At 43.7% G+C, this 26,958-nt stretch overlaps 1 protein-coding gene across 4 annotated transcripts in view; it reads right to left on the bottom strand.

Annotated features, from left to right (window-relative positions):
* TDRD7 (tudor domain containing 7) overlaps positions 1 to 26,511 on the bottom strand; it is a 55,752-nt gene extending 29,241 nt beyond the window's left edge. Inside the window, exons 1-4 of one of the 4 annotated variants that reach the window (XM_026712699.2) lie at positions 26,365 to 26,511; positions 3,269 to 3,481; positions 1,599 to 1,740; positions 559 to 766 (exon numbers count right to left, since the gene is read on the bottom strand). In XM_026712699.2, the coding sequence (XP_026568484.2) occupies positions 559 to 766; positions 1,599 to 1,740; positions 3,269 to 3,475 (557 nt within the window). In that variant the 5' untranslated portion in view covers positions 3,476 to 3,481; positions 26,365 to 26,511. Of the gene's footprint in view, positions 1 to 558; positions 767 to 1,598; positions 1,741 to 3,268; positions 3,482 to 6,002; positions 6,227 to 26,364 lie in introns of those variants that run through there. The other 3 variants (XM_087926322.1, XM_026712700.2, XM_026712698.2) reach the window with 3 other exon arrangements.
* Positions 26,512 to 26,958: the final 447 nt, after the last annotated feature.

Genomic DNA, 26,958 nt, shown 5'->3' on the forward strand with positions numbered 1-26,958 from the left:
AACACTGAAAATTAAAGGCCTGCATAAATTAGGAAGCTCCTCTACTTTTCCACATTTCTTTCTTATGTATGTCTAATGTTAACATCCATTTATTTTCTCTGATGGAGATATATGAAGACAGTGAAAAGTGGAGCAATTCATGCATTACATTAAAACATTGCCATCCAAGTAGTTCCCCTTTATGGAAACATAGAAAACTGATGGCAGAAAAAAAACCTAGTAATCCATCCAGTCTGCCCTTTGGATTTATTTTGTTTTCTTTTAATCAATTTAATTACTTTTAATTATTATTTTTATATTTGGTTTCCTTTATTTTTAATTTTTTGTCCAATGATAGATGTTTGTTTATCCCAAGCATGTTTGAACTCATTTGTTTTCTGACTTCCTACTCTCCAGTGGAAAACAAGGAATGTTATTGGTCTATAATTCCTATAATGCTTTCACTTATCGTTGAAGTTTATATTTGGAATACCTGCTTATACCATTAAATAGCAATTTCATGTTAAGTATACAGAATTCTAAAATATCACTTCCACCGCCATTGACAAGTTTTCTAACCTGTTCACCATGGTCACATGTCCTTGTATTAAAACTTCATTGGGTACAGCCATCCCAAATTCAGCGGATAAAGGATATGATGTAAGGTTCATACTAGGATTCACAACTGTTTGATTTCCCTTGCCTCTCAGCAGTGGGACTGTACCCCTCGTAGCCTCTTCTGAAAAACTCATGAACCCAGGTTTTCTTAGAGTGTCCTTTGGTTTGCCTAAAATACAACAAAATCAACTCATTCTAAGCCTTGTTTTCTTTTTACCTATGACTATGAAGTATTCCTGTAGAAGTTATTTCTTTACCTGAAGCTGAGAATCCGTTAAGTACATTTTACATAAACACTTGATATCTAAAATGTAGAATTAATTTTAATGTTATTAGCTTATATCAGGATTCTGTAATTTTTTTCAGCTTGGGTGATCTCTCTCTCTTTCCGCCTCTCCCACACAGAGACAGACACAAACAGAGTATTCAATAGGCTACAAAGAGTAAGTCCAAGTAACACAATGATGTCACCAAGTGAGCAAAGTCAAAGCACTTTGACCCTTGTGGTGTATGTCCAACAGAAATAAACATCCAATATATATTTTGGTAAAGGTAAAAGTTTGCTGTTTGAAAAATGCCAATTTGTCACAGATAAAAACTCATGGACAGGGCAAGAATGCATGCAGTCCATGAGCTTATAGGATAGTCATTTTGAAAGAAATATACCCAGTTGTTTCAGAAATCTGTATTTTACAAAATAACCAAATACTGAAGAATGCACTTTTATATCAACTTAATGGATTATGAAGTATCATGGGATTATGAAATTAGAGGCTGAATTACAAAATAGATTATAGCATTATAGGCACAGATCTTCCTTTTCTTTCTAACATTAGCATCTTTACCATGCAGCTGTGAGGGGCGCGCATAAACTGTCCAAGCGTAAGCACAGTTCACTGCAGTCAGCAGAAATGCCACACTAGAAAAGCTCTGCCATGATTAGCAAGTAGCTAATTCATTCAGTGTGCTCTAGCATGGTGTTTTGCAACTGACAAGCTTACCTATTGAGGCGAGGGGGGGTGTATTTTTCAGCCTCATCTGGCAATTCACTTGCCGTTTTGATTTTTTTTTTGAAGTTCTCTGGCAGGCTACAAGCTTAGCAATTCTTGCAGTCTCCTGGCAAACAACAGCATGGCAAGTTACCTACGTCAGGTGGAAAGAAACATAGATGGATTATGTATTAATAGGTTTATATATTCTTAATTATGGGAGACAGTTGTTTGTATATTTTATGAAGCCATTTCAAACTCTCTTATCATTGGCTCGGACTGTGCTAAAAAGCAAGCTTAACTTATACCTACACATCTGCCACAACTCTACAGATTATGGTAATGTTAATTTCCAGAAAAGAAAATATGGGACATTATTAGGTACTATGCTCTCCAGTGCCACTTAGAAACATTGCGTTCAGCCTATAGATCATATAAACTATTGGTGCTTTTTAAAAAAATGGTAATCAGATAGGTTACACTGGAGATTGGCATGAATGTTGTCTTTTTGTATCTGTGTGGGTACTTTTTGTGAGTTTGGCTGACCTCCACAACCCAGTATAGTATTAATTTTTTGGTTTATCATGAAGCCCTGGAGGCAAACAAGTGTTTCTGAGGCTGCAAGAGCTGCTGGAGGCCACAAAGAGAGGGGAGAAGATTGGCGATGAAATCAAGGAGCTGGCCTGAAACCCACTGGCTACTTTGGATTGGGCAGCCCTTCCCCCCTCTGAAGTTGGTACAAAAGCTGGGGTCTTCCTGGCCTCACAACTCCTGCAAGAAAAGCAGGTGTGAATAAGAAAGACTTTGCATAGTTTCATCTGGTGCATCTTTTGCACCCTTTTCCTAGATCAGTCCTTCAGCCAATAGTGTCCTAGTCTACTTGTGGCTTCTTTACTGTGATGTTCTCTACATGGAACCATCTTTGAATAGCAAAGGTTCAATATATTTCAGAATGTGATGGTGTGAGCAACAAAAGGCATTTTGGGTTCATGAGCTACAGTGGTTGCCCTTTTTTTTCTGGGTGGTGTTCAAGGTATTGGTTGCTGTCTATAAAGCCCCATCCAGCACAGGGCCAGGTTACTTGAGGGACTGTCTCCCACAATAATCTGCCCAGCCAATCTGATTCTACAGGGTTGGCATTCCCTAGGTGCCTTTGATTAAATAATGCCATCAGGGCTATGGAAGCACACCTTCTCTGTAGCAGGACCTGCATTCTGGAAAGAGGTCTAACCAAGATCTGGATGCTGTTGTTTAAAAGAGCCATGAAAACCTGGCTCTTCACCCAGGCCTGGGGCAAGGGAGAGTGCACTTGCCATATTTAATGTTTTATTAATTTTATTGTAATTTGATTGTTGGGAATGACCCAGTCACTCAGAGTCAGATGGTATGCAAGTTTAAAATGTTATTTGTTACCTTTAAAACATGTATATTTCCTCAAGTTTGGGGGCAGTGCTCAAAAAATTTAAACGGATCTTTGTATATGTATTACAAATAAAATAAAGATAGTTATCCCACCATGTGAACTATACAAGGACAGTCATTAAGTATGCACAAATACCTGGATATAGGCTTTGTTTTGTGTAAAAATAATCACAATACAGCTCTAACAAGTTTCCATTTGTGGAATGTTTAGAGTTATTGCACATTACATATAGCTTAATTATAAAGAAAAGGTATCTTACCTCACCACTTCTGCTACATTCAATTCTGACAACTCCAGGAATGCTCTTCAAATATCCCTCTAATGTAGCATGTCCCAGCTGCTTAAAAGGAATCCAATCTCCAGTTAAAGATTTATATTCCCCTTGCAAATAGGAAAAGGGCACTCCAGTTTTATGAGACTGGAGAACAGCTCGAAGCATTTTTGCTACTAGATCTGCTTCCTGCATCTTTATCTGCAATAGAAATACACTTGAATTTTACATGGAAATTTGGCAAGCATTGTGAGAGTTTGAAACATTAATATACAAGAAATTCAGTGGTAGTATATTCAGAATTTAAAACTAAATATCCCATCACACTAGGGAGATGGGTTAATTATTTTGTAATAACAAAGCACCCAAAAATAAAAATATTGTGCAGGACTGTTGAAAAGAATACTTTGCATTTATCAGCTTCTGAAGGAAAAAACAGAAATGTAACAAGTGAAAGCAATAGTTTTCCTAAAATACAAACTATCCATGCTTAGAACCATTTTCCCCGCATAGAAAAATATATAGGAGATAAAATTTATAATTTTTGAAGTATGATACAAAAATGTCTTCTTTAAAAAGCCAACAGATATTGTTTATCTTGTTGAGGTAGAACCATAAATCAAATCTTTAATTTCCTAAACTATACAGATGGAGTAAACTTTTTTAAGCTCCTACTCCTAGTCAAATTTCCCTTTTTTATATAAAGCTGCATTCATATCCATCATACACCATAAAGGACTATATAAACTATAGCACTCTTTTAAAATGAGTTCCTATCACAGGAAGTCCAGAGTTCTTCCCTGAAATATTTTATGGGCAATATGGGCCAAGTTTTCATTACATTATTCTATCCTCTTGGAATGGAGTACACAAAATATAAGAAATAAATGAATCCCTTTCAACAACTAAAATAACCAGAGAATAAACAATATCGGAATAGTCCATTTATCAAAAAAAAGAACTTTTGACTAGGGAAAATTGAAAGAAAATGCATAATACCCATTAGAAATTTAGCAGGCATTTTACTTGATAGTCATTTGAAAAGCAGAAAAAAGCACTTCTGCATTCCACCAAATGCTACCAGCTTTCAGTACATTTCTGGAGCCAATCTTCCTATGTATCGTTATTATACCAACCCCACTATTGTGCGTATCAGAAAGACAAAATGTTTCCTTTACTGTTCTTTTAAAATATAGAATATCCTTAAAAATAACTTCCACATGTAGAAGAGTTTGGCACATATAAATATTGTTAAAATACTAAGTAGGAGATAACTTCCATTGTTTATTTGACGCATTCAGTCTATCATCTACATATGAAATGCTGAATCATGCCCAAATCCAGTACTATAATTAACTTCAAATTTTAGGGGGAAATTCCCATTTCCTAAGTACCTTGATTCATTAACCCAAGCTTAAAACTGAACAAACTGCTTTAAAAAACAAGCAAATGCTTTTAGTTAATTTGACTTCATGTTGCAAGGAGAAAGGAATGAAAACTCGTGATCCAGAAGCTCTTTGTACCCAATGGCAATAATGGATAACAAACAAGGAATTACTATATATCACATAATAGCTAGTGAGTCTTCAAGATACTGTTAACATCAGCAGCTATATAAAAGATAGTAATTCTGAATAGATTTGCAAGATGAACCCAAACTAAAAGCTGAACCATCTGAAATCAGGAATCCCATCTGCAAGACTATTGATATTTCCTAACACAAACTTGACAAATAAAATCATCAAATCTCAGTGTGATCTTGCTTATCAGACAAACTAATAAATGCTGACCTAAGCCAATGGCAACATCAAAGGCAAAAAATTACCCAAGGATTGTCAATCATCCCTATAAATATATTCATTAGGCTTTTTCTTATAGATTTCATTTCACATTTAGGTTACACATCTTTGTGCCTTTAACAATAATTCTAAGTATAAACTTCAGTTTTTTTTATTAAAGCCTCTTTGGAAGTATGAATAAAAATAAGCTCCACGCATCATTATTGCAAAGAAAAAAAAAACCCGAAAGCAATGAAGCTGGAACAAGACACAGGTTGCAAGGTTTGTTTTTTTAAAAAAACTTGGGATGGCATGAAGGGAGCGAGAAAGAAGGGAACGAAAAGTAAGTAATGCTGAAAGTGATGCCTAGCAGCAGCAGCAACGAGCGTGTTCATCTCTCTCCCTCCCGTTTTTCCCCACAGCACCAACGATTGCAATTAAATAGAAACGGCAGAGAGGAAAAACGAATAACTAAAGTGTAAAGAATATTTATGCAAGTAATTATTTTGAGCACGGATATAGAAAATATAACCCACCCACGCCCCCTCGATATTTTAAGTCTCGGGGACTCCTCCTAATACAGAGTCATGCACGAACCGCCCTTTAGGTCCCGGGGAAACCGCGGGAGAATAAGTATTTATTCCCAGCCGGAGTTAGGCTACTTGAACCGGGCAAACACTAGACGTCGCCGCAACGATTTTTCATTAAAAATAAAGGAGGGGGGAAGCTGTACTTCGGCCGGCTCAGGCAGACCCCCCTCTGCAGTCCTCCTTCCTGCAGAAAACGGCCGTTCCCTGAGCTAAGGCGGCAAGGAACGCACCCAATTCCTAGGACTACCCCAATGGTCCCAATTCGCCGCGGAGAGGGCGGCTCCCCCTCGGCGCTTTGACTTCCCGTGGCCCGCCGGCCTCAACGCCGGGTGGGACCACTAGAAGGCCACTTACCTGCTTCTCAGCGGCGCTCCTGTGCCGGCCACCGCAGGACCCTCCACCTCCTCCTCCTCCTCCCCCAACTTCTCCCTCAGCTTCGAAATGACGGCGCCTCCACACTCAGCAAAAAAAAAAAAAATAGAATGTTGAAGACACACACGCACACAGAGAGGGGGGACAGCGTATAAAACGTCCGCGCCTGCGTACTAGCCCTGGCTCCGGCGACCAACCACGCCCTCGACCTCCAACACGTGAAGGCCGCCAATAGGATTAGGGTCTTCTTAGTAGGCGGTTTGTAACTGATTAGCAGTATATAGGCTGACCTTCCCCCAATCAGGCGTTTTCCTTACACCCTTGCTTAAGTTGGGAGTGCTTTCATTTGGCAGTGCTTATGAATATTTACTTCATTTGAGCTCCAAGTTAATTTCTGGACACCAATACAGCACGTAGAATATGATTTGTGAGGGCTTTGATCGGGTGTGAGATGCTTTTTTTCCTCAAGTATTAAATAGAAGGCTCTCTCTCTCTCTCTCTCTCTCTCTCTATCTATCTATTTAGTTACTGGTTCTGTTCATACAACAGGCCAAACTATATTTTGTTATATTAGGTAGGTTTGCACAGCATATTAGATTACAAGCTATCATACTGATTTAGTTAGTGCAAGATACTGATCTATCAAAAAGCCAACTACATTTAGCTAAGCATTTTTTTAAAGATGTATGTTGATGAAAATATAGCTTTGTATTTTTGAAACTTTAATATTTTTACATGACACTCATTTTTTAAAAAAATGGGTGCAGGTTTTGCTCCACTGAACTTTAAAAAGTATCATAAATCAAACTCAGTAAAGTTCATGGCTGAAAACACTACAAACCTTCCTATGCTTTCTTAGTTAACAAATATGATAAAAGTTTGAGGTTCAATTCTAATGAGTTTGCACTATACAGGTAGTCCTCAACCTACAACAGTTCATTTAGTGACTGTTCAAAGTTACAATGGCACTGAAAAAAGTGATGTAGAAAGTTAGTACCCACCCCTCTCCTAGAAGAATGTAATATTCTAGGAAATATTAAAAAGGCAGAATATTATATTTCCCTGGATGAAGAAAAGGAGAAATATGTTTTAAAGACAAAGCAGCTTCCTGCAGCTCCCTGTCCCCCCCACACCTTCAGCTCCAGGGTGATGGGATTAAGACACGGCCCTCAGGAAATGACAGGATAACCCATCTCACCACCATGGTCTGGGAAGAGTGCATTAGCCAGCACTCAGGTGAAGCCATGTGGTCCAGACAAAGTCTACAAACTTAGCTAAGACCCCAGCACCTGGGAGTCAGACAGCCAATGTGATACATTTTTTACACAGGAACAGGAAACACTAAGGTGTTAGGGTATGAAACCAAGGGATTCTCAGCATTCCTTTCCTTTTCATTCAGGAGCTCTGAGGCATGTGGTCCTGTCCCACCATTAAACCTTTCCAAGCAACTTCCCTGAATCCAGTGTCTTTTTCCCCACTTGGAACTGGACTCAGAAGGATATTGCTTCCAACAGTGACTTAGGATCATTTTTCACACTTATGACCACTGCAGCAGACCCATGGTCAAAACTCTGCTGCTTGACAATTGACTCATTCATGATGATTGCAGTGTGCCAGGGTCATGCAATCCCCCTTTGCAATCTTTGGACAAGCAAAGTCAAAGGGAAAATTAGATCTGCCTAATGACATTGTCACTAACTTCACACCTGCAGTGATTCACTTAACAACTGGGGCAAGAAAGGTTATAAAACTGGGCAAAATTCACTTAACAAATGTTTCACTTTACAACAAAAATTTTGGGCTCAATTGTGGCCTACCTGTACTTTATGTGTGCAATTGTAAAGAATATGTTGCTACCACCACATGGCAATATGAACTGTCAGCAACATTCATACACCTTGGACAGTAGTTTGAATCTTAGTTTTATCTGAAATGTTATTTCTTTCTCCTTGATGCATTATATATATTTACCTGAACAAATTCTGTGTTTGGACTATAATTTCAGCCTCTAGATCAGTGTTTCTCAGCCTTTACAACTTTCAGATGTGTTCACTTCAATTCCCAGAGTTTCCCAGCATCTCTTCAAGCCACCAAAGTTGAGAAACCCTGCCCTAATTCTAGCCATCTTGTCATAAGAGGTCCATAAGTTTTTGATACTGCAATATCCAAAGTGAAGGGAAACCCTACGTAGCTGTAAAGCAATGAAAGTGGCATTGAGATTGGGCATACAGATAGTCTTCAATTTATAATACAACCATTACTTTAGCAACCGTTAGTAATAGTTAGGTGAAGGTGCTGGCCTAGAAGACAAGATATTGTTAATTCTATTCAAACCTTGGGCATGAAAGCCAGCTTGGTGGACTTCCGGTTGGGCGTTGTGTTGGTGCGGAGCTGAGGAGCAGATTGCCGCTCTGAAAGATTTCGATTTTTGCTAGTTGGTGGCTTTTTGGACCGTGTTGGACCCTGGAGGGGTGGGCAAAAGAAAGCGGAAGACACGGAGGTCTTGGGGAGGTGCCACGATCCCAGAGACTGAAAGAAGAACCCCCTGAAAACCAACGGCAGAAGAGGGAGATCGTGACAACCGTGATGATCGGAACCAGAGGCACAGCAGCACAGCCGAAGCGAAAAGAGGGAAACAGAAGGCTGAGCACTGCTGAGCGTATTTAAAGAAGATTTTCAGAATATTGGTGTATATTGTGAAGGAAGCTCTGAATTAAGTGGTGTGATGAAGCAGCGGAGTTATTGACAGGAGCGCTGACTTAAAGAATGGCAGAAATTTATGCTGACTAATGGAATCATGAAACCTGAGGAGATGAAGTGTGAGATAATAACATTTGCTTTACAAGTGGAGGAATGAACTATAGAACTTTATTGTCCATTTATTTGAGAAGTGGGGAAAGAAAGGAAAAGAAGTGAAAGTGATTAAATGGTATAGGAAAATGAAAGGACAATTAAGTGTGTAAAACTTGGAAATGAACTTTTGATACGTTGAAAGATTGGAAGAAAGGACTGGGGAAAAGAAACTTTAATTTGATAAATATTAATAGACAATCCTGACAACAAAATAAGAAAATTTATTTAAGGTTTATAAGAGGAACTGTGACTGTGTGGGAATAAAAGAACAAAAGAGTAACAAGAAAATATACAAACAGAGAAAGTGATTGTGCAACTTAGAATGAGGACATTTTGAATTAAGAGTTGTTTTAAGACAATTAACAAAAAAAACCCTGTAGATCTGATTTAATAGATATTGGTAAGATACAAACCTATTTAAGTGACATTGGTAGAAAACTAATTTGATAGAGGTAAATACAGTATATTAGAAATTTGTATACAGAATATTGCTTAATACTGATTGAACTTTTTGGATTAATTGAATAATCGTTGGAAAGTGATTCTATCAGCATATGAATTAGATGGTCAAAGAATAATTATAAAATATTATTTTTATCTTATTGTTCTACTGATAAATTGGGCGTTGGTCTTACCTGACACGCCATTTCTAGTCGAGCTGCGAGGATCATCCAGAGAGTGGGAGGTGCTCCAGTCTGCGTCTGTGTAGGCTGAGCTTAATTACTGAAAAACGCTCCGCCCTCTGTCACGTGGTCCCTTGTAGCGTTCCCCAGTTTATGCGAAGTCAAGAGAGGAGGAAAGTCGTCTAACTCTCATCTAACTAGACTTAAGGTATCATTGGCTGAAACAAGGTTCCCCCAGACGGAAAAAAATTAAAAGGGGTGGGGCTGGATGATCCTCGCAGCTCGACTAGAAATGGCGTGTCAGGTAAGACCAACGCCCATTCTCCCTCGAGCTGCTCGGATCATCCAGAGAGTGGGACATACCAAAGCTTGGCTGTCCTACGGGAGGGAATCCGTCTGGGGTGGAAGCTCCCCTCGGTCCTCGATGACCCGCTGGAGGACTCGTCTACCAAACAAGGCCTCCGCTGATGCAAAGATGTCAATCTTATAGTGCCTAATGAAAGGGGAGGGGGAAGCCCAGGCCGCAGAGGTGGCCGCACTTCTGGTGGAATGCGCCATAACCCCGCTGGGAACTGGCAAGGCCTGAGACGAATAAGCCTTGGCGATGGTGGCTCTGATCCATCGCCCGATGGTGGAAGGGGACACCTTGTGGCCTAAGGACTTGGGCTGGAAGGAGAGAAATAAGGACTCGGACCTTCTAAAGGGTTGCGTGCGGTTAATGTATATGCGGAGGGCCCGCCTCACATCTAGGGTGTGCCATCGTTTCTCCCTTTCCCGCGAAGGATTGGGACAAAAGTTCGGGAGTGTAAGCTCCTGAGCCCTGTGGAAGGCTGAATTGACCTTGGGCAAGAAGGGCGGGGCGGGGCGTAGGACCACCCAATCGGAATGGAAGATACAAAGGTCCTTTCTCACCGAAAGGGCAGCAATCTCCGAAATTCGGCGAGCCGAGGTAATTGCCACCAGGAATACTACCTTAAAGGTCAAAGTTTGGAGAGAGGATTCTCTAATAGGCTCGAAAGGAGGTTTGGTTAGGGCCACCAGGACCTTGTTAAGGTCCCAAGTGGGGTACCGGTGCACGACAGGGGGATGGAGGTTAGTAGTCCCCCTTAGAAAGGCCCTGATACGGGGATGGTGAGAGAAGGGACCCAGATTGTCGCCAGAGACGACGGTCGAGAGGGCCGCTACCTGGCGTCTCCGGGTATTAGGTGAGAGACCTTTTTTGAGCCCATCCTGGAGAAAATTCAAAATCTGGGCCACCGAAGGCGAGAGCGGGTTGACCATGGAGGCATGGCACCACCTGCAGAAGCTGACCCAGGTGGCATCGTATATCCGATTGATTGAAGGCCGTCTGGCGGCCAGGATCGTGTTAATGACCTGGTCAGATAAATTCTCCTTCCTCAACTTTTCCTGCTCAACCTCCACACGGTTAGTTGGAGCCATTGGGGCTCCGGATGTTGAATGGGCCCCTGAGACAGGGAGATCCTGTCCGGAGGGATTCTCCACGGGGGAGACACCGAAAGGTTGCAGAGGTCCGCAAACCACGGCCGCCTGGGCCAATAGGGGGCAACTAAAATCAGATCTGCCTTCTCCTGGATCAGTTTCTGAATGACTCTGGGAAGTAAAGCTAACGGGGGGAAGGTGTACAGGAGTCCCAGGGGCCACGGACAGCGAAGTGCGTCGTGATTCTCGGCCCCGGGGGAAGGGAATCTGGAGAAGAACCAACGGAGCTGGGTGTTGCGGGTGGATGCAAAGAGATCCACTGATGGGAGACCGAAGATCATGGTCACCTCCCTGAAAAGGGATGGGTGAATGCGCCACTCAGACTGGTCCACGGTGGCCCTGCTTAACCAGTCCGCTCGGGTGTTTGAGGCCCCCGAAATGTGTTCTGCTTTGATCGAGAGGAGGTGACGCTCTGCCCAACAGCAGAGTCTTTCGGCCTCTCTCATCAACCGGATAGACTGGGTCCCGCCTTGCCTGTTGACACGGGCCTTGGCGGTAACATTGTCCGTGAGAATAAGGACGTGCCGCCCGCGTACCTGAGGCAGGAAATGGCTCAGGGCCAGATGGATGACGTGGAGCTCCAGCCAGTTTATGCTGCAGGCCCGCTCTGCTTGGGACCATTTGCCCTGCGTTGTAAGGGACTGGATGTGAGCGCCCCAGCCGCTCAGGCTGGCGTCTGTGATGATGATGAGACGCTGGGGATCTTTGAAGAGATGACCCCTGTTGATGGCAGGGTTGGTCCACCAGAAGAGAGATGAGAGGACCTTTGGAGGTACCTTGATGAAGGATTTTGAGTTGCTTCTGCCAGACCTTTGAAACGGGAGCAGGAGCCACTGCAGGGACCTGGTATGAAGACGGGCCCAAGGAATAATAGAGATGCATGAAACCATTTTTCCCAGTAATTTAGACAATTCTAATAGAGAAACCCTCTTTGATCGTCGAATAACCTGAATTGAATTTCGAATACTCTGGAGCCTTTCCGGGGAAAGGAACACTTTTTCCTGCACCATGTCAATGATGGCCCCCAAGTGGGCAATTCGGGTAGAAGGGACCAGTTGGCTCTTTTTTTGGTTGACCAGAAAACCATGGGCCTGGAGAGCAGAGAGGGTAGTCTTGGTGTCCAGTTCTGCTTGGGATTGGGAATGGGACAGGATGAGGATATCATCCAGATAGCAGTGGAGCTGGACCAGGTAGTCCCTTAAGCGAGCTGCCAGGGCTGCGAGGATCTTAGTGAAAACTCTGGGAGCGGAAGCTAACCCAAAGGGAAGGGCCACATACTGGAAATGATGGTGATTGTAATAGAATCTAAGGAATTTGGAGTGGGAAGGCCGAATTGGGATGTGGAGGTATGCCTCAGAGAGGTCTATAGAAGATAGCCAATCTCCTTGCCTGGTGCCCTGCAAAATGGATTGAAGGGTGTGCATTTTGAATTTGCGGAGGGTTAGGAAGCGGTTGAGTCGTTTGAGGTCCAGGATAGCCCTCCATCCCCCCGAGGACTTGGGAACCACGAAGAGGTGGGAATAGAAACCCTGGCCTCGCTGAGAGGGAGGAACTGGCTGGATGGCCTGGATGGAGAGTAAGCGGTGGATGGCAGAATCCATTAATTTGCGTTTGGAGGGGTCCCTAGAGGGAGGAGATGACATGAAGAACTCGGGAGGTTGAGAGTTGAACTCCAGAGCAAGTCCAAACCTAATGGAGTCCCTGACCCATTTGTCGGAAGTGGTAGAATCCCACAGGTCAGCGAAATGTATCAGCCGACCACCAATGGGGGGAAAGAGACAGGATCTATTTGGAGCGCTGGAAGGGTCTCCCCCCGGAACCCCTGAAGGGACGCTTAAATCCTCCGCCCCTCCTATTTCGATCGCTCGAGTCGGAACGATCCTGGGGATATGATGCTCTATACGAGGGAGGCCTCGGGTACCTGGGGGGGAAGGGGGACTGGTAGAAGGACCAGGAGGATCCTCTTCAAAAGGGCTGAGGGGTTCGGGAGTCAGGCCTCTGAAAAAGAGGAGGAAGGAATTTCTTCTTTCCCCTAGTTTCGGCCAAGAGGGGGTCCAGGGCCGGCCCAAAAAGCTTCTCCCCCTTAATGGGGGCAGAGGCCAGCTTGACCTTGTTCTTCACGTCTGCCTGCCATGGTTTGAGCCAGAGCAGGCGGCGGGCAGTGACCTGAGACGCTAACGCCCGGGAGGCGAATTTAACTGAATGGTACGTGGCGTCAGCTGAGAACTCTGCCGCCGCTGTGATTTTGGCTATGTCCTGAAGCGCCCGTATATTGGATGGAGGGATGTGTGACTTCAGTTGACGGAGCCACCGGATAGAGGATCTAGTAAAGAAGGAGGCTGCGGTGGCCAATCTAATTGCCCAGGCGTCGGCTAGATGAGCCCGAGACAAGGCCAATTCAGACCTCCTATCCTCGGGTTTGAGGGTCTCCAGGGGGTCACTCGGGGAGGAGGAAGAGGCGAGACCAATAATGGGCTCGTCCACCTCCGAGGTATTGAGGAGGGAGCAGAAACTCGGTTCGAGGTTAAACAACCTCTTATCCTGTGTGGATGGGGCCGGAGGAGCCCCCGTAAAGCCCAGTTGGTTAGAAACCAGATCGTGGAAAATGGGAGGGGCGGGAATCAGATCCTCGGCCACCACGGGCTGCTTGAACATTGCGTCCTCCGGTTCCTCCCCAGAGGAGAGGGGGGCAGGGGGGAGTTGAGTGGCCAGGCCCGAGGTGTTCTTGGCCTTGAACAAGATGGACTTGAACATGTGGGGCTTGAATAACCCCACAAAGGAAGGCTGATCGGGGGTAAGGCCCTCGTCCTCTGACAACTCTGCTTCCATCGGGTCTAAATCCGAAAAGGGATCCCCATGGAAGGTGGATCCCCATTCAAGGTCCTCCTCCTCCTCCCTGTATTGGTCTAAAATTTCCATTCGGTCCTCCGGTTCCCTTTCTGGAAGAGGGCTGGCCCCCCGGGAGGGTACCTGACCAGGAGCGGGGTCCAGGGTGGGCATGGACCTAGTTGGCACCGGCTCTTGTGCGGGAGCCGTCTGAGGAAGGCTTGGTCCGGCCATCTGCTGCATGCCTTGAGCTATCCCCTGTCAAATAGCCTGCTCCATCCAAGTTCTCATGTACTCAGGCATCTCGATCGTGGGCAGGTCCTCCTGTCTTAGGCCAGCGGCCGTGGGAGTGAAGGTTGCTTCAGGCATCCGGCTGGTAGCTGGTCCAGGGGCGTGAGACTCCTGGGATGAGCTGTGCCTGGAGAGAGGGGAACAAACTGGAGGGGGGGGGTGCCTGGAAGTAGAAGGGGCGGATGGGGGTGTTGGTTGAGTCACCCTAGAGCGCCTATCGAACTCCCTCTCTAGTGCCTTATGACGCCTTAAGGCGTCCCTTTGAGAGGCCTTAGAAGTCTCCTGGGAGGTTTCCTTAGCCTGTCTGCGCACATGATGGGACTTAGATTTTGCCTTCAAAGAATGGCAGGAGTTAGGGTTATCATCTACCATGGTGAAACAACAGAAGTATCAATATGAATATATATAGAAATATATATATGTGTACAGGCGGTTGGCACGCCTAGGATACAACCTGGGTAAGGCCGGGTATCCAGAAACTGGCCCGCGCCCCCTTTTGGAATTTGCAATGAATAATCTGAAAAATATGACCAAAAAAGGAAAAAAAAATTAAAAACTGCCACAGATATAGACTTTTAATGTACAAATATATCCCACCAGGATAAGGATCCAGGAAAAACACACTGCAGGGACAGTGATGGAAGGCTAAGTCTCTCTAAGCAAATCTGAGAGAGAATAAATGCCAATTGGATGAGATTGGATCACCAATGTAAAGAAATATGAAGATATTCTGTATTAGGGACTGAATAACAACCTGGCAGTTGGTAAAAGGAAGAAGAAGCCAATTAGCCAAATCAACGCCAGCAATACAAGGCCTCAGGCAGCTTGCCCCCCACCCCCAGGGAGGGAGTGGCTGCTTTTCTACTTCCCCGCCCTGAGTTCTGCTGCGGGAGCCAACACTTACACCAAAAAGTAATAAAATAAAGTACCGCTTTTTCCCTTTTGAGGGGAGAGGGAGATAGAGAGATCAGCCCTACTAGGCCTGGGAGCCTACGGCTAGGGCCAGCAGATCGTCGCAGCAATAGGAGGCCTGCAAAATGGTGGCCGCCTGGAAATCGAAAGCAAAAAACGAAGTGGGCGGCTCAGGGCGGGTGCGTCCAAGCCGCGAAGATGCTGAAATCGCCTCTGTCTGGGCGATTGGTGTTAGTGGGGGGAAAACCAGAATAAAAGGCTCCGGACCTCTAGAAAGGCACAAGGACGGCAAGGCAGGAACGGAAAGAAAATAAATGGCAGAGTGTGGGGGCGGGGTAGCGCTAAGCGCTGCTAAGCCACCCGCTCAGCCCCCTGGGGGCGAAAACGCACACTCCTAAGTCTCAAGACACCCACAGATGTGCAGAGGCTAAGGAAATAATAAACTGAAATCAAGCCTGTAATTGAAATATTATCCTGCTTGAATCAGCCAAAGAGTGGGAAGCACAATCAAAACACACAGCCTAACTCTGCGAAAGCGGAGCATAAAACTGGGGAATGCTACAAGGGACCACGTGACAGAGGGCGGAGCGTTCCTCAGTAATTAAGCTCAGCCTACACAGATGCAGACTTGAGCACCTCCCACTCTCTGGATGATCCGAGCAGCTCGAGGGAGAATATACCAATCAATTTTTGTTTAAAAGTTCTACATAAGAAATCTAGGGCGGGGAAAAGAAATTAGACTTACTTACTTTGATTAAATATATATCCTTAAGGAAATAGATAAATTCATATATTTAAATATATTAATGAGCTTGGTGCTTTAACTATTTACATTAATTACGTGATTATATAGGTTTCGTGTTTTCTGGTTAAGCATACTGGTATCTATTTAATTGTATTTATAGTGGATTAACTATATGTATATTGGATTAATATTTAACTCTCCAAACCTTATAATATTTGACCAGTTAAGAAATAGAAAAAAGATCTGTCTGGGACTATCTATAATAGAAAACTCTTATTTAACAATAGATGTATGAATACGTATATTGTATTTAAAGGAAAAGACAAAATAACTCTACTAGGGATAGTTGATGGTGGATTGGAGAGAGCTTCTACAAATAGTTAACATGGCAACAATAACTACAAATGTAAAATCAGGGAAGAAACCTACAACAGTGACATCTTCACCTCTGGGACAGAGATCGATTGACGCAATGTCACTGGTGGAAAAGACAAGTTCCACCCAAAGTTTTCAGGCAGTACAGTCAATACTTGCTATGATGCAGGAAATGATGGTAAAAACCCATGAACTGATAGCGAGGAATCACGAAGACATGAAATTGGAAATGAGAATGGAAATAGGAAGAGTGAAGAACGAGATACAAAATTTGGATAGCAAAATCGGAAAGATGCAGGAGACAATGACAAAAAATGAACAAAAATTAAACACAGTAGAGGCAAGAACTGAGGTGGTGGAAAAGAGATTAGAGGAATTGGAACAAAATTGGAAAGTCTTGTGTTGTGAACTTCGGGATTCCATGGTGCATATAGAATTAGAAAAAGCATCATTTTATTTGAGATTCCAGAATGTTGTTGAAGATAAAAAGGAAGATCTACGTGAAATAATGGCAAATTTGATAGCAACAGCCCTACAGAAAGACAAACAGGAAACTGAGAATGACATCGATGAGGTCTACAGAGTATATACCCATTACACCCAAAGACACAGACTACCCCAAGAAATCCACATCAGATTCGAGAGAAAGACGATATGAGACATGTTATACGGCAAGACCAGAGACGAGCCACTGATATATAAAGATCATGAAGTGGTAATATTGAAGCAAATACCTAGGAGAGTTAGGGAGCAAAGAAAGGGCTACCAGTTTTTGTCATCTCAGTTAATTAAGAATGGTATATCATTCAGATGGCTCACCCCAGAAGGGCTCCTAGTAACATGGCAGGATAAAAAATATAAAATTGATACAATAGAGAAAGTGCATCAATTTCGCAAACAATATCTGGGACCTGAGGAAGAACGTGAAAGTGGAGAAGATTTAAATACAAGGAGTCAGGAAGAACAACTCTCTGAAGAGAAAGAACTTGCACCACAGTCAGAATCTCAGAAACTTAGAGAAGGTGAGGATAACAGACCAAGTACAAGAGAACCCAGAACAAGGAAAGAAACAAAAAACACTCTACACAGACAGTAACATGAACAGAGAAATCACCTTGTTTTCAGTTAATATCAATGGTTTAAACTCAACATTAAAAAGAAAACAGTCATTTGAAAAACTTAAAAAACAAAATGCAGATATAACTTGTATACAAGAAGTACACATCATAGATAAACAGGCAGACCTCCTAAAGCAGGGGTTCCCAACCTGGGGTGCTTGCACCCCCTGGGGGTGCGAGACGATATTCCAGGGGGTGCGAGAAAAGTCCAGGTAAATAATAGGATATTGGCTATATGTTGGCATTTTTATTTATTATGCAATGGATTAAGTTTGTTTTCATTTTAGAGTTAAGTATCGTTATTTAGTGGCCGTCACATACATAGCTGAAAAGATTCAATCCTACCATATATTTAACGTGTTCAGTAGTTCCTAAAGTCTAAATTTCAGGGGGTGCGAGGTTCAAGTGAAATTTCTTTAGAGGTGCGGGGCGAAAAAAAGGTCAGGAACCACTGTCCTAAAGGATATCAATTTGGGAAAAATGTATTGGGCTTTTTCAAATCAAAGAAAAAGGGGTATCGTAGTATATATAAAAGATTGACTGCAACACAAACAAGTATATAAGGATGATGAAGGGAGAATGTTATTTATAGAAATAATATTTGTTATGTCCTGAGGACTCAAGGAGTTCTCACTCAGGTCCACTCACTTGTGTGGGCGTTTATTTCCCCCATTCCCATTGGTCAGTTCTCCCCAGCAGCCAGCTATAAAAGCAGGCTGCGGGGTCCAACTGGCTGCTGATTGCTGCGAGCCAGTTCCAGGCTTGGCAAGCACGGTCAGCCCTTTATTTGTAAATAAAGTACTGTTGCACTCATGCTCTGGTTCAGCCTCTCATTGCTCAAACTTAACACTGGCGACGAGGATGGGATGGCTACCAGAAGCACCTTGCAACCGCTGAGTCACTAGCCACCGATCTACAGCCCAGAGAGAGCGATCGGCTGGCAACAAGGGAAACGCTGATCCGCAGCCTAGAGAGAGCGGTCAGCTAGCGAAACGAGCGATCAAAAAGAGCAAACGCAGATCCGCAGCCAGAGAAAGCGGTCTGAGTCAAATAGTTAGAAGCGTCTGTAGCCGCTTGTTAGCCTCGCTACGGGGAAAGTGAAGCGCTGCGAGCCGCAGCCGCTCTGCATTTGGCGCGAAATTCAAACGGGTGTCATTTGAATTTCGGGCCAGTAGGAATCACAGCACAGCGCTGTAGAGAGTCACTAACGCCCACTTTTTTGGCGCGAATCAAGACACCTCCAACGGCTAGCAGCCAACGTGGTAACCCAGAGAGAGAGAAAGAGAGGGTAGCAAAAAACCTCTCCAGAGCTGATATCACTTGTAACTCACGAGCGTTCGTAGTCCCAGAGAGATTTCTCCGCAGGTAGCCCAGCCGCTTCCAGCACCATGAGTTCCAATCCAGTATTCCCGGCGTTTAAACCAGACGAGGAGAAGTGGGAATCGTATAAGAACCGTTTCAATCATTACATCGATGCGGTCGGCCTGTCGGATGCGGGAGAGCATCGGAAAAATCCTATTTCCTAATCTACTGCGGAGCCACCGTTTGATACCGCTGCAGCACTCGTGGCGCCGAGAGAATTAAAAACGTTCCGTGGTCCGAGCTGCTTGAGATCCTCACAAACCACTACGCTCCCAGACCTTCACAAATCGCCAGGAGGTTCACGTTCCGAATGAGGAAGCAATCAAGTAAGGAGACCATCAACCAATATATGGCCGCCCTCAGAACAGCAGCCCTGCACTGCGGGTTTGGAACATACCTGGAGGACATGCTCCTCGATCAATTGGTTTGTGGGGTCAAGGATCTCAACCTACAGAGGCGACTGCTAGCTAAAAAAAGACCTCAACCTCGCGCAAGCGGTAGAGGAGGCCCTAGCAGCCGAGCTAGCTACGAACTCAGCCACCGAAATTCAGGGCCCAAGCGCCAAGCTAGCAGCGTTCCCAGTCCATTCCGAAGAGGTGGAAGCGGAGGAAGGCCACAGCGAGGAGAACGATGTCCATCGCCTCACCAATGACAGACGGTCGCAGGTAGGGGCCAAACAAGAATACACCGGTCCACCCAAGCACATCACCCTGTGCCTAGCCTGTGGGGGATCACATCAAAGGGCCACCTGCAAGTTTAAAGGAGCCGTTTGCAACAACTGCCATAAGAGGGGGCACATTGCGAGAGTCTGCCAAGCCCCCCAAAGCGCTCCACAAAGACCCCTGTCCTCGCACTCGGGACCACAGAGGCAAGTATTAAACTGTCGCACGCACCGCCTTGCCAGGCGTACTTGCCACTCTGTTAGTAAAATTTCTCTCTCCGTTTCCCTAGAAGGTAAACCGTGCCACATGGAGGTTGACACAGGGTCAGCGCTCTCAATAATCTCGTGGAACACCCTCAAGAGACTCCACCCCAGCCTATCTACTACCCGGCTTCAGAGATGCCAGTTCGGTCTGAAGGACTACCAGGGGAAGGCCATTCCCGTGATTGGCAGAGGCAAGTTCTTTGTCAGTTTTAGAGCTTTTAAAGGCCACCTACCTCTAGTGGTAGTTAACGGCAATCTACCTACCTTATTGGGGCTCGATTGGTTTCCCCACCTCGGCCTAGGGTTAACAGGAGTCCATGCTGTCTCAACCTCAGACACTGACTCCTTATTCGCTGACTACGCAGATGTATTCAGCGAGGAGCTGGGGTGTTATAATGGAACCCCCATCTCGTTCACCGTTGACCCCCAGGCAGCCCCAATCAGATTAAAACCACGTAGAGTTCCATTTGCTATTCGACCAAAACTAGACGCTGAATTAGATAAACTACTAAAACAAGGGGTCATTGAGCCAACAGATTTCGCCAAGTGGGAGACGCCCATTGTCACACCCCTAAAAAAAGATGGTAGCCTGAGAATTTGCTCGGACTACAAGACAACAATCAATAAATATTTACAAGTTAGCGCCTATCCCGTGCCCGTCATTCAGCATTTATTGCATACATTCGAACCGGGCAGTATTTTTGCTAAATTGGACATGTCTCAAGCATATCAACAGTTCCCTGTTGATAACCAAACAGCGGAACTTCAGACCATTGTCACTCACAGGGGTGCCTTCCGATGCAAGCGTCTCCAATTTGGCGTAAGTGTTGCCCCGGGCATTTTTCAATCCCTTATGGAGCGGATTTTACAGGGCCTCCCTGGTGTAGTACCCTACTTCGACGACATTTTGGTCTCGCCCAGGGACAGACCCCAACTCTTCCAGAGAGTGCGAGCAGTGTTAGAGAGGTTCAGACAGCATGGCCTCAAGTTAAAAAAAGAAAAATGCGCCATTGCCACTAGACAGGTGGACTTTCTGGGTTATAAAATTGACGCCTCTGGCATTCACCCCTGGAGTCCAAAGTCAGGGTGATCCACGAAGCCCCCACACCGACCTCCAAAACGGAGCTACAAGCTTTCTTGGGACTCCTAAACTTTTATGCCTCCTTTTGCCCCATAAAGCCTCAATAGCCGAACCCCTACACCGATTACTAGACAAAAAGTCACCGTGGCACTGGGGGCACAAAGAAGACCAGGCGTTTAACGCCGTCAAATCACTACTTACGTCAGAGGCAGTGCTCATCCAATTCGACCCCAACCTTCCTTTAGTACTGGCAGCAGACGCATCCCCTTTTGGAATTGGGGCGGTCCTTAGTCACCGACTCGCCAATGGCGCCGAGGCCCCCATCGCCTTTTTCTCCAGGACGCTCTCGGCCATGGAGCGAAATTACAGCCAAATAGACAAGGAAGCCCTAGCAGCTGTTGCAGCCGTGAAAAAGTTTCACGAATTCCTTTTTGGCCACTTCTTCGAACTGGTCACCGACCATAAACCCCTCCTGGGCTTACTGGCCGGCGACAAACAGACACCTCAAGTCCTCTCCCCTCGGATGACACGGTGGACACTTTTTCTCGCGGCCTACTCATACAAACTTATCCACCGCCCGGGCAAAACTCTATCCCACGCTGACGCACTCAGTCGCTGCCCCTTACCCGCTCCGGCTGAAGACCCAGCTCCTGTCAATGCCATTTTTGAAATCACCCAGTTGGACCTGCCCATCACCGCCCTTGACATCGCCGCCAAAACCAAGGCAGACCAAACGCTCGCCCAGGTGCTCGACTGGGTGAGGAGGGGGTGGCCGGGAGGCAATGTTGATAACAAATTCGCACCCTTTAAGACTCGTATGCAGGAGCTGTCCAGTTTGCAGGGTTGTCTACTGTGGGGCACTCGAGTGATCATTCCGACCTCGCTGCGTACCCGAGTCCTGGAGGCGTTGCACGAGGGACACCCCGGCATTGTGAGAATGAAGGCGTTGGCACGCAGCTACGTGTGGTGGCCGGGTCTAGACGAGGACATTGTCAATTGGGTAAGTTCCTGCAGCATTTGCCAGGAATCCCGTCCTGCTCCCCCCATCGCCACCCCTACCAGATGGGAGAGCGCCAGCGCCCCTTGGTCTAGAATCCATATCGATCTGGCCGGCCCCGTGCATGGAAAGATGTTCCTAGTGGTCGTGGACGCTTATTCCAAGTGGATAGACGTGGCGCAGCTATCCACGACAACCACACTAGCAATCACCAACGTGTTAACGCGCCTGTTCGTTACCCATGGACTACCCGACTCCTTGGTCTCCGATAATGGCCCACAGTTCGCATCAGTAGAATTCAGCCGTTTTGCAGCCAACCTAGGCATCCGCCACATTTTAACAGCCCCATTTCACCCTGCGAGTAATGGGTTGGCTGAAAGGGCCGTCAGGACCACCAAAGAGGCCCTCGCTAGGTTTGGCAGAGATGACTGGCACCACAAACTCTCACGGTTCCTGATGAGCCAGCACTCAACCCCCTGTGCAGTCACCAATAAGTCCCCAGCGGAACTTCTGATGGGCCGGCGCCTGAGGACTGTATTGGATAGACTGCACCCACAATACTGCCCTGATTCTCCCCTCGCTTCCACTTGGGGTTAGACATTTTATGTTACAGGAGCCGATATTCGCAAGGAATTTCGCTGGGGACCCACTTTGGATTCCGGGCGAAGTCATCGCCGTCACCGGGCCGAGATCATATAGAGTCAGGCTGGAGGATGGTCGCGTCTGGAGGAGACACATAGACCAACTCAGAAGGCGCCTCAGCAACCTCGCAAACAAGGATCCAGAGTCTCCAGTCGAAGGGGAATCGTCCCATCCGCCACCCAGCCACATCGCACCCAGTGACCAGTCTACGCCAGCAGTCGTTCCGGTCAGCCCAAACCCGGACAACAGCGCCCAGAGAGTTGATCAACCGGATCCAACCCACGAGAGTTTGACTCCAGAAACCAACCCGGTGGTTCCCGAGGATGCCCAGTCCAGAGAGGGTGTTGGCGACACTATGCCAGCTCAACCGTCACAGACTGATACCGAACAGTCAGACAATGTTCCCGAGCTGCGCCGCTCCGGGCGCCAACACAAACCCCCCATCTACCTCAAGGACTATGCGTGTTCGCATCTGGGGGGAAGGGGTGTTATGTCCTGAGGACTCAAGGAGTTCTCACTCAGGTCCACTCACTTGTGTGGGCGTTTATTTCCCCCATTCCCATTGGTCAGTTCTCCCCAGCAGCCAGCTATAAAAGCAGGCTGCGGGGTCCAACTGGCTGCTGATTGCTGCGAGCCAGTTCCAGGCTTGGCAAGCACGGTCAGCCCTTTATTTGTAAATAAAGTACTGTTGCACTCATGCTCTGGTTCAGCCTCTCATTGCTCAAACTTAACAATATTAAACCAGAAAAAGATTTTATATGCCCCAAATGTAAATCAAAAAGAATTCTATAATAAACTCATCACAAGATAGTAGAAACTGAATATACAAGTATATGTATTGTAGGAGATTTAAATGCTGTTTCAGACAAGGACAAAGACTATAAAAGCTCCCCCCAAAATTAAAAAAAAATAAAAGGAGAATATTCCCATCTTCTTTTAATAACATGGTGAGGGAATTAAATTTGAAGGATGTGTGGAGAGAACTATATCCAACTAAAAAGCAATATACTTTCTTTTCCAATCCCCATCATTCTTGGTGTAGAATAGATCAGATTTGGATGGACCCAGGCTTAATGGAAAACATTGAAAATATAGAGATTTTGCCAAATGTATGGGCTGATCATAACCCTATTCAAATTAAGTGGAAAGGAAATAGAATGATTGGAAGATGGACATTTAATAATAGTATACTAAAAGATAACGGATATATTGAAATGGTGAGAAAAGAATTGAAAATATTTCTTGAAATAAGAGAGAGCATATGTCCCTTCAAAATCTCTGGGATACAACAAAAGCTTACGTGAGAGGTTTAACTATTTGCTATAGTATTAAAAGGAATACAGAAAAAAGGCAACAACAAAATGTGTGGAGAGAGAAACTGAAAGATTTAGAAGTAGACAAATTGATCCAAATAATCAAAACACTAGTAAAGAAATAGATTTGGTAAAACATAAGATAAATTTAAGTATGCAGGAAGACCTTGCCCGAAAAATTAAATTAGTAAAACAAAATTATTTTAAAAATGCAAATAAGCCAAGGAGATGGTTAGCCCATAAAATAAAAAAAGAACAAGGAAAAAAGAACAATTGTAGCTCTCCAAGACCAAGAAGGGAAAGTATGTACTCAGGCTCAGGAAAAGAAAGATATTGCCAAGGACTTTTTTACAAATCTATTCAATCAAAAAGAAGTACCAGAAGAACTTATTAATCAATATTTGAAGGGAAAAAAACTTACTGGAAATTATGGATGAAGAGAAATGTATTTTAAATAATAAAATATCCACAGAAGAAATTAGAAAGGCAATTGGAGTCCAAAAGCTAAATAAAACCCCGGGCCTGGATGGAATTCCATCTGAATTCTATGAGTTTCAAGAGTTATTGGAGGAGTTAATGACAGACTTATATAATGAAGCCTTGGATAGTGCTAATATACCAAAGTCATGGACTGAAGCATATAAAACCCTTATTCACAAAGAGCAATCAGACCCAGAAAAAATTCAAAATTATAGGCCAATATCACTTTTAAACGTAGAGTACAAGATTTTGGCTACAATATTTGCGGAAAGATTAAAGAAAATATTAAGTAGGATTATTCATACTGACCAGAATGGGTTTCTGCCATATAGATAAATGAAGACAAATACAAGACTAATTATGGATGTTTTAGAATTCTATGAAGTACACACAACTAAAACAATAGCACTGATGTTTTTAGACACTCAGAAGGCTTTTGACAATTTGAATTGGAATTTTCTTCTTAAACAACTGACAGGCATGAAATTTGGTGATTTTTTTTTAGGATTCACTAAAACAATATATAATACCCAAACAGCAAAAATATTAATAAATGGGGAAAATACAGATAACATAAGGATAAATAAGGGTGTAAGACAAGGATGCCCCTTGGCTCCCCTACTTTATATATTAGCAGAAGAGACACTACTGGTACAAATCCGACAAAATCAAGAGATCAGGGGGTTAATTGTTAAAAAAGAGGAGTACAAACTTCAAGCATTTGCTGACGATATGGCATTTATAGCAGAAGATCCCCTGGAAACAACACCCATTTTGATGGAAGAAATAGAACAATATGGAAAGATGGAAGGGTTAAAAATTAATAAAGAAAAAACAAAAGTGATAACAAAAAACTGTACAAATGAACAAAAGGAAGAACTAACAAAGAGATTAGGGATACAAGTGATAAATAAAGTAAAATATCTGGGGATATGGCTGACAGCTAGGTGCTCATCAATTTAAAAAGATAATTATGATAAATTAACAATTCAAATATTTAAAGACTTAGATAATTGGGCTAAATTACAAATATCTCTATTAGGCCATATTGAAATAGTAAAAATGAATATTTTGCCAAAATTGTTGTTCTTATTTCAGACAGTGCCAGTCAAGTTGGAAAAAAGCTTCTTTGAAGAACTAAATAAACATATATCCAAATTTATATGGCAGGGGAAAAAACCCAGAATAAAATATAAATTATTACAGGATGATAGAAAGAAAGGAGGCTTTGGTCTTCCAGATTTCGAAACATACTACTATGCTATGATAGCAACCTGGCTCAAAGACTGGGTTAATTTGATAAATAAATGGATCTTAACATTAGAGGGCTTTGATCTCCAACTTGGATGACACACATTTATGTGGGATGGAAAGAGTAAACACCACTTGTACTTTCAAAGGCATCATATAAGGAGTGTGTTATTAACTATTTGGGAAAATATTTAAAAAAGTACATTACTGTAAGGTTCCACTGTGGTTATCTACAATGGAGGCAGTTACACAGCCAAACATTTTAGATTTTGATAATATTGTAAGATATAAAGATCTACTACATCAAACCGGAGAGTTAAAGGGTAGAAATCAAATACCAATTCAAGGAAAAGAGATAGCATGGTGGCCCTATGCGCAGATACAAACGCATTACAAAAAAGATAAAGAACAATTTGGTTTTAACATGACCTACCAAGAATTAGATAAAATTTGGCATGGAGAGGAAAGGAAGTTGATTAGTAAAATATATAAATATCTATTGGATTAAAGTCAACCAAGGTTGATTTTTCCCTCATGGGGTTGCTGTTTTGGGGAAAATAGGAGGAGGAAGGAATATTAGGTATGTTCACTGCCTTGAGTTATTTATGGAAAATAATAAATATGGGATTAAAAAAATATGAAGGAAGGGAAAGGGAAAGGGAAAGGGAAAGGGAAAGAAAGCCTTTCTGATAGGCCCTATACAACAATTCCTCTTCAAAACAGTTCTCGCTTAGTCTAGCATGTAGTAAATCAATAGTAAATCAATTATAACAAATTATCCTGCCATTGGCCAATTAAATGGATGTTCCTCATTAAGAGTATTTGTTCAGTACACATATATATAAACTGTGCTGTATTGATAACAATTATTCACCTATAATAATTTTGCGAGAATTCACAGTTGCAGAATATGCAAAAAGCTTACACTTCAGGCAAAACAGTCCCAAAGTGTTCGTTATTTGAAAAATCTTAACCAGGAGATATTTTCCAGCTATTGCAGACATTTATTTCTTTCAGAATTGCCCCATCCACATCCTATTTATATCTTACCTTGGAGAGTTGCCCCTCTTGCTTCCTGGCTATGTTGAAGAAATTGCAATGTTTCTTAGCTGGTAAGTGCAGTGGCAGCACAGAAGATTCAGCTACTCAGGGAATAGAAACTCCAGCTAAATTAAAGGAATTGAAAGTGAAAGGAGGAAATATAGTAGAAAAATACAGGGATAAAACCTGGTGAAATACAGTGACCTCTAGTTGTGGAACCTGGATATAGTAAAGATTTACTGTATTGAATTATTATGTTATCTTTGTATACTGTAAATCCCTTTATACAGGTAGTCCTCCACGTACAACAGATTGTTTAGTGACTGTTTGAAATTACAATGGCACTGAGAAAAGTTACATATGACTATTTTTCACACTTACAATAGCAGTATCCTCATGATCACATGATCAAGATTCAGCTGCTTGGCAATTGGCTCATATTTATGACAATTGCATAGTCCTTGGGTCATGTGATTACCTTTTTGCAACTCTAACAATCAAGTCAATGGGGAAGCCAGATTCACTTAATAACTATGTTACTAATTTTTGGGCTCAATTATGGTCATAAGTTGAGGGTTACCTGTATAGGTGATCAGATGTAGA

Source organism: Pseudonaja textilis, chromosome 2 (assembly GCF_049901715.1).
Source record: "Pseudonaja textilis isolate UNSWEBS1 chromosome 2, rPseTex1.2, whole genome shotgun sequence".
Classification (NCBI taxonomy): domain Eukaryota; kingdom Metazoa; phylum Chordata; class Lepidosauria; order Squamata; family Elapidae; genus Pseudonaja; species Pseudonaja textilis.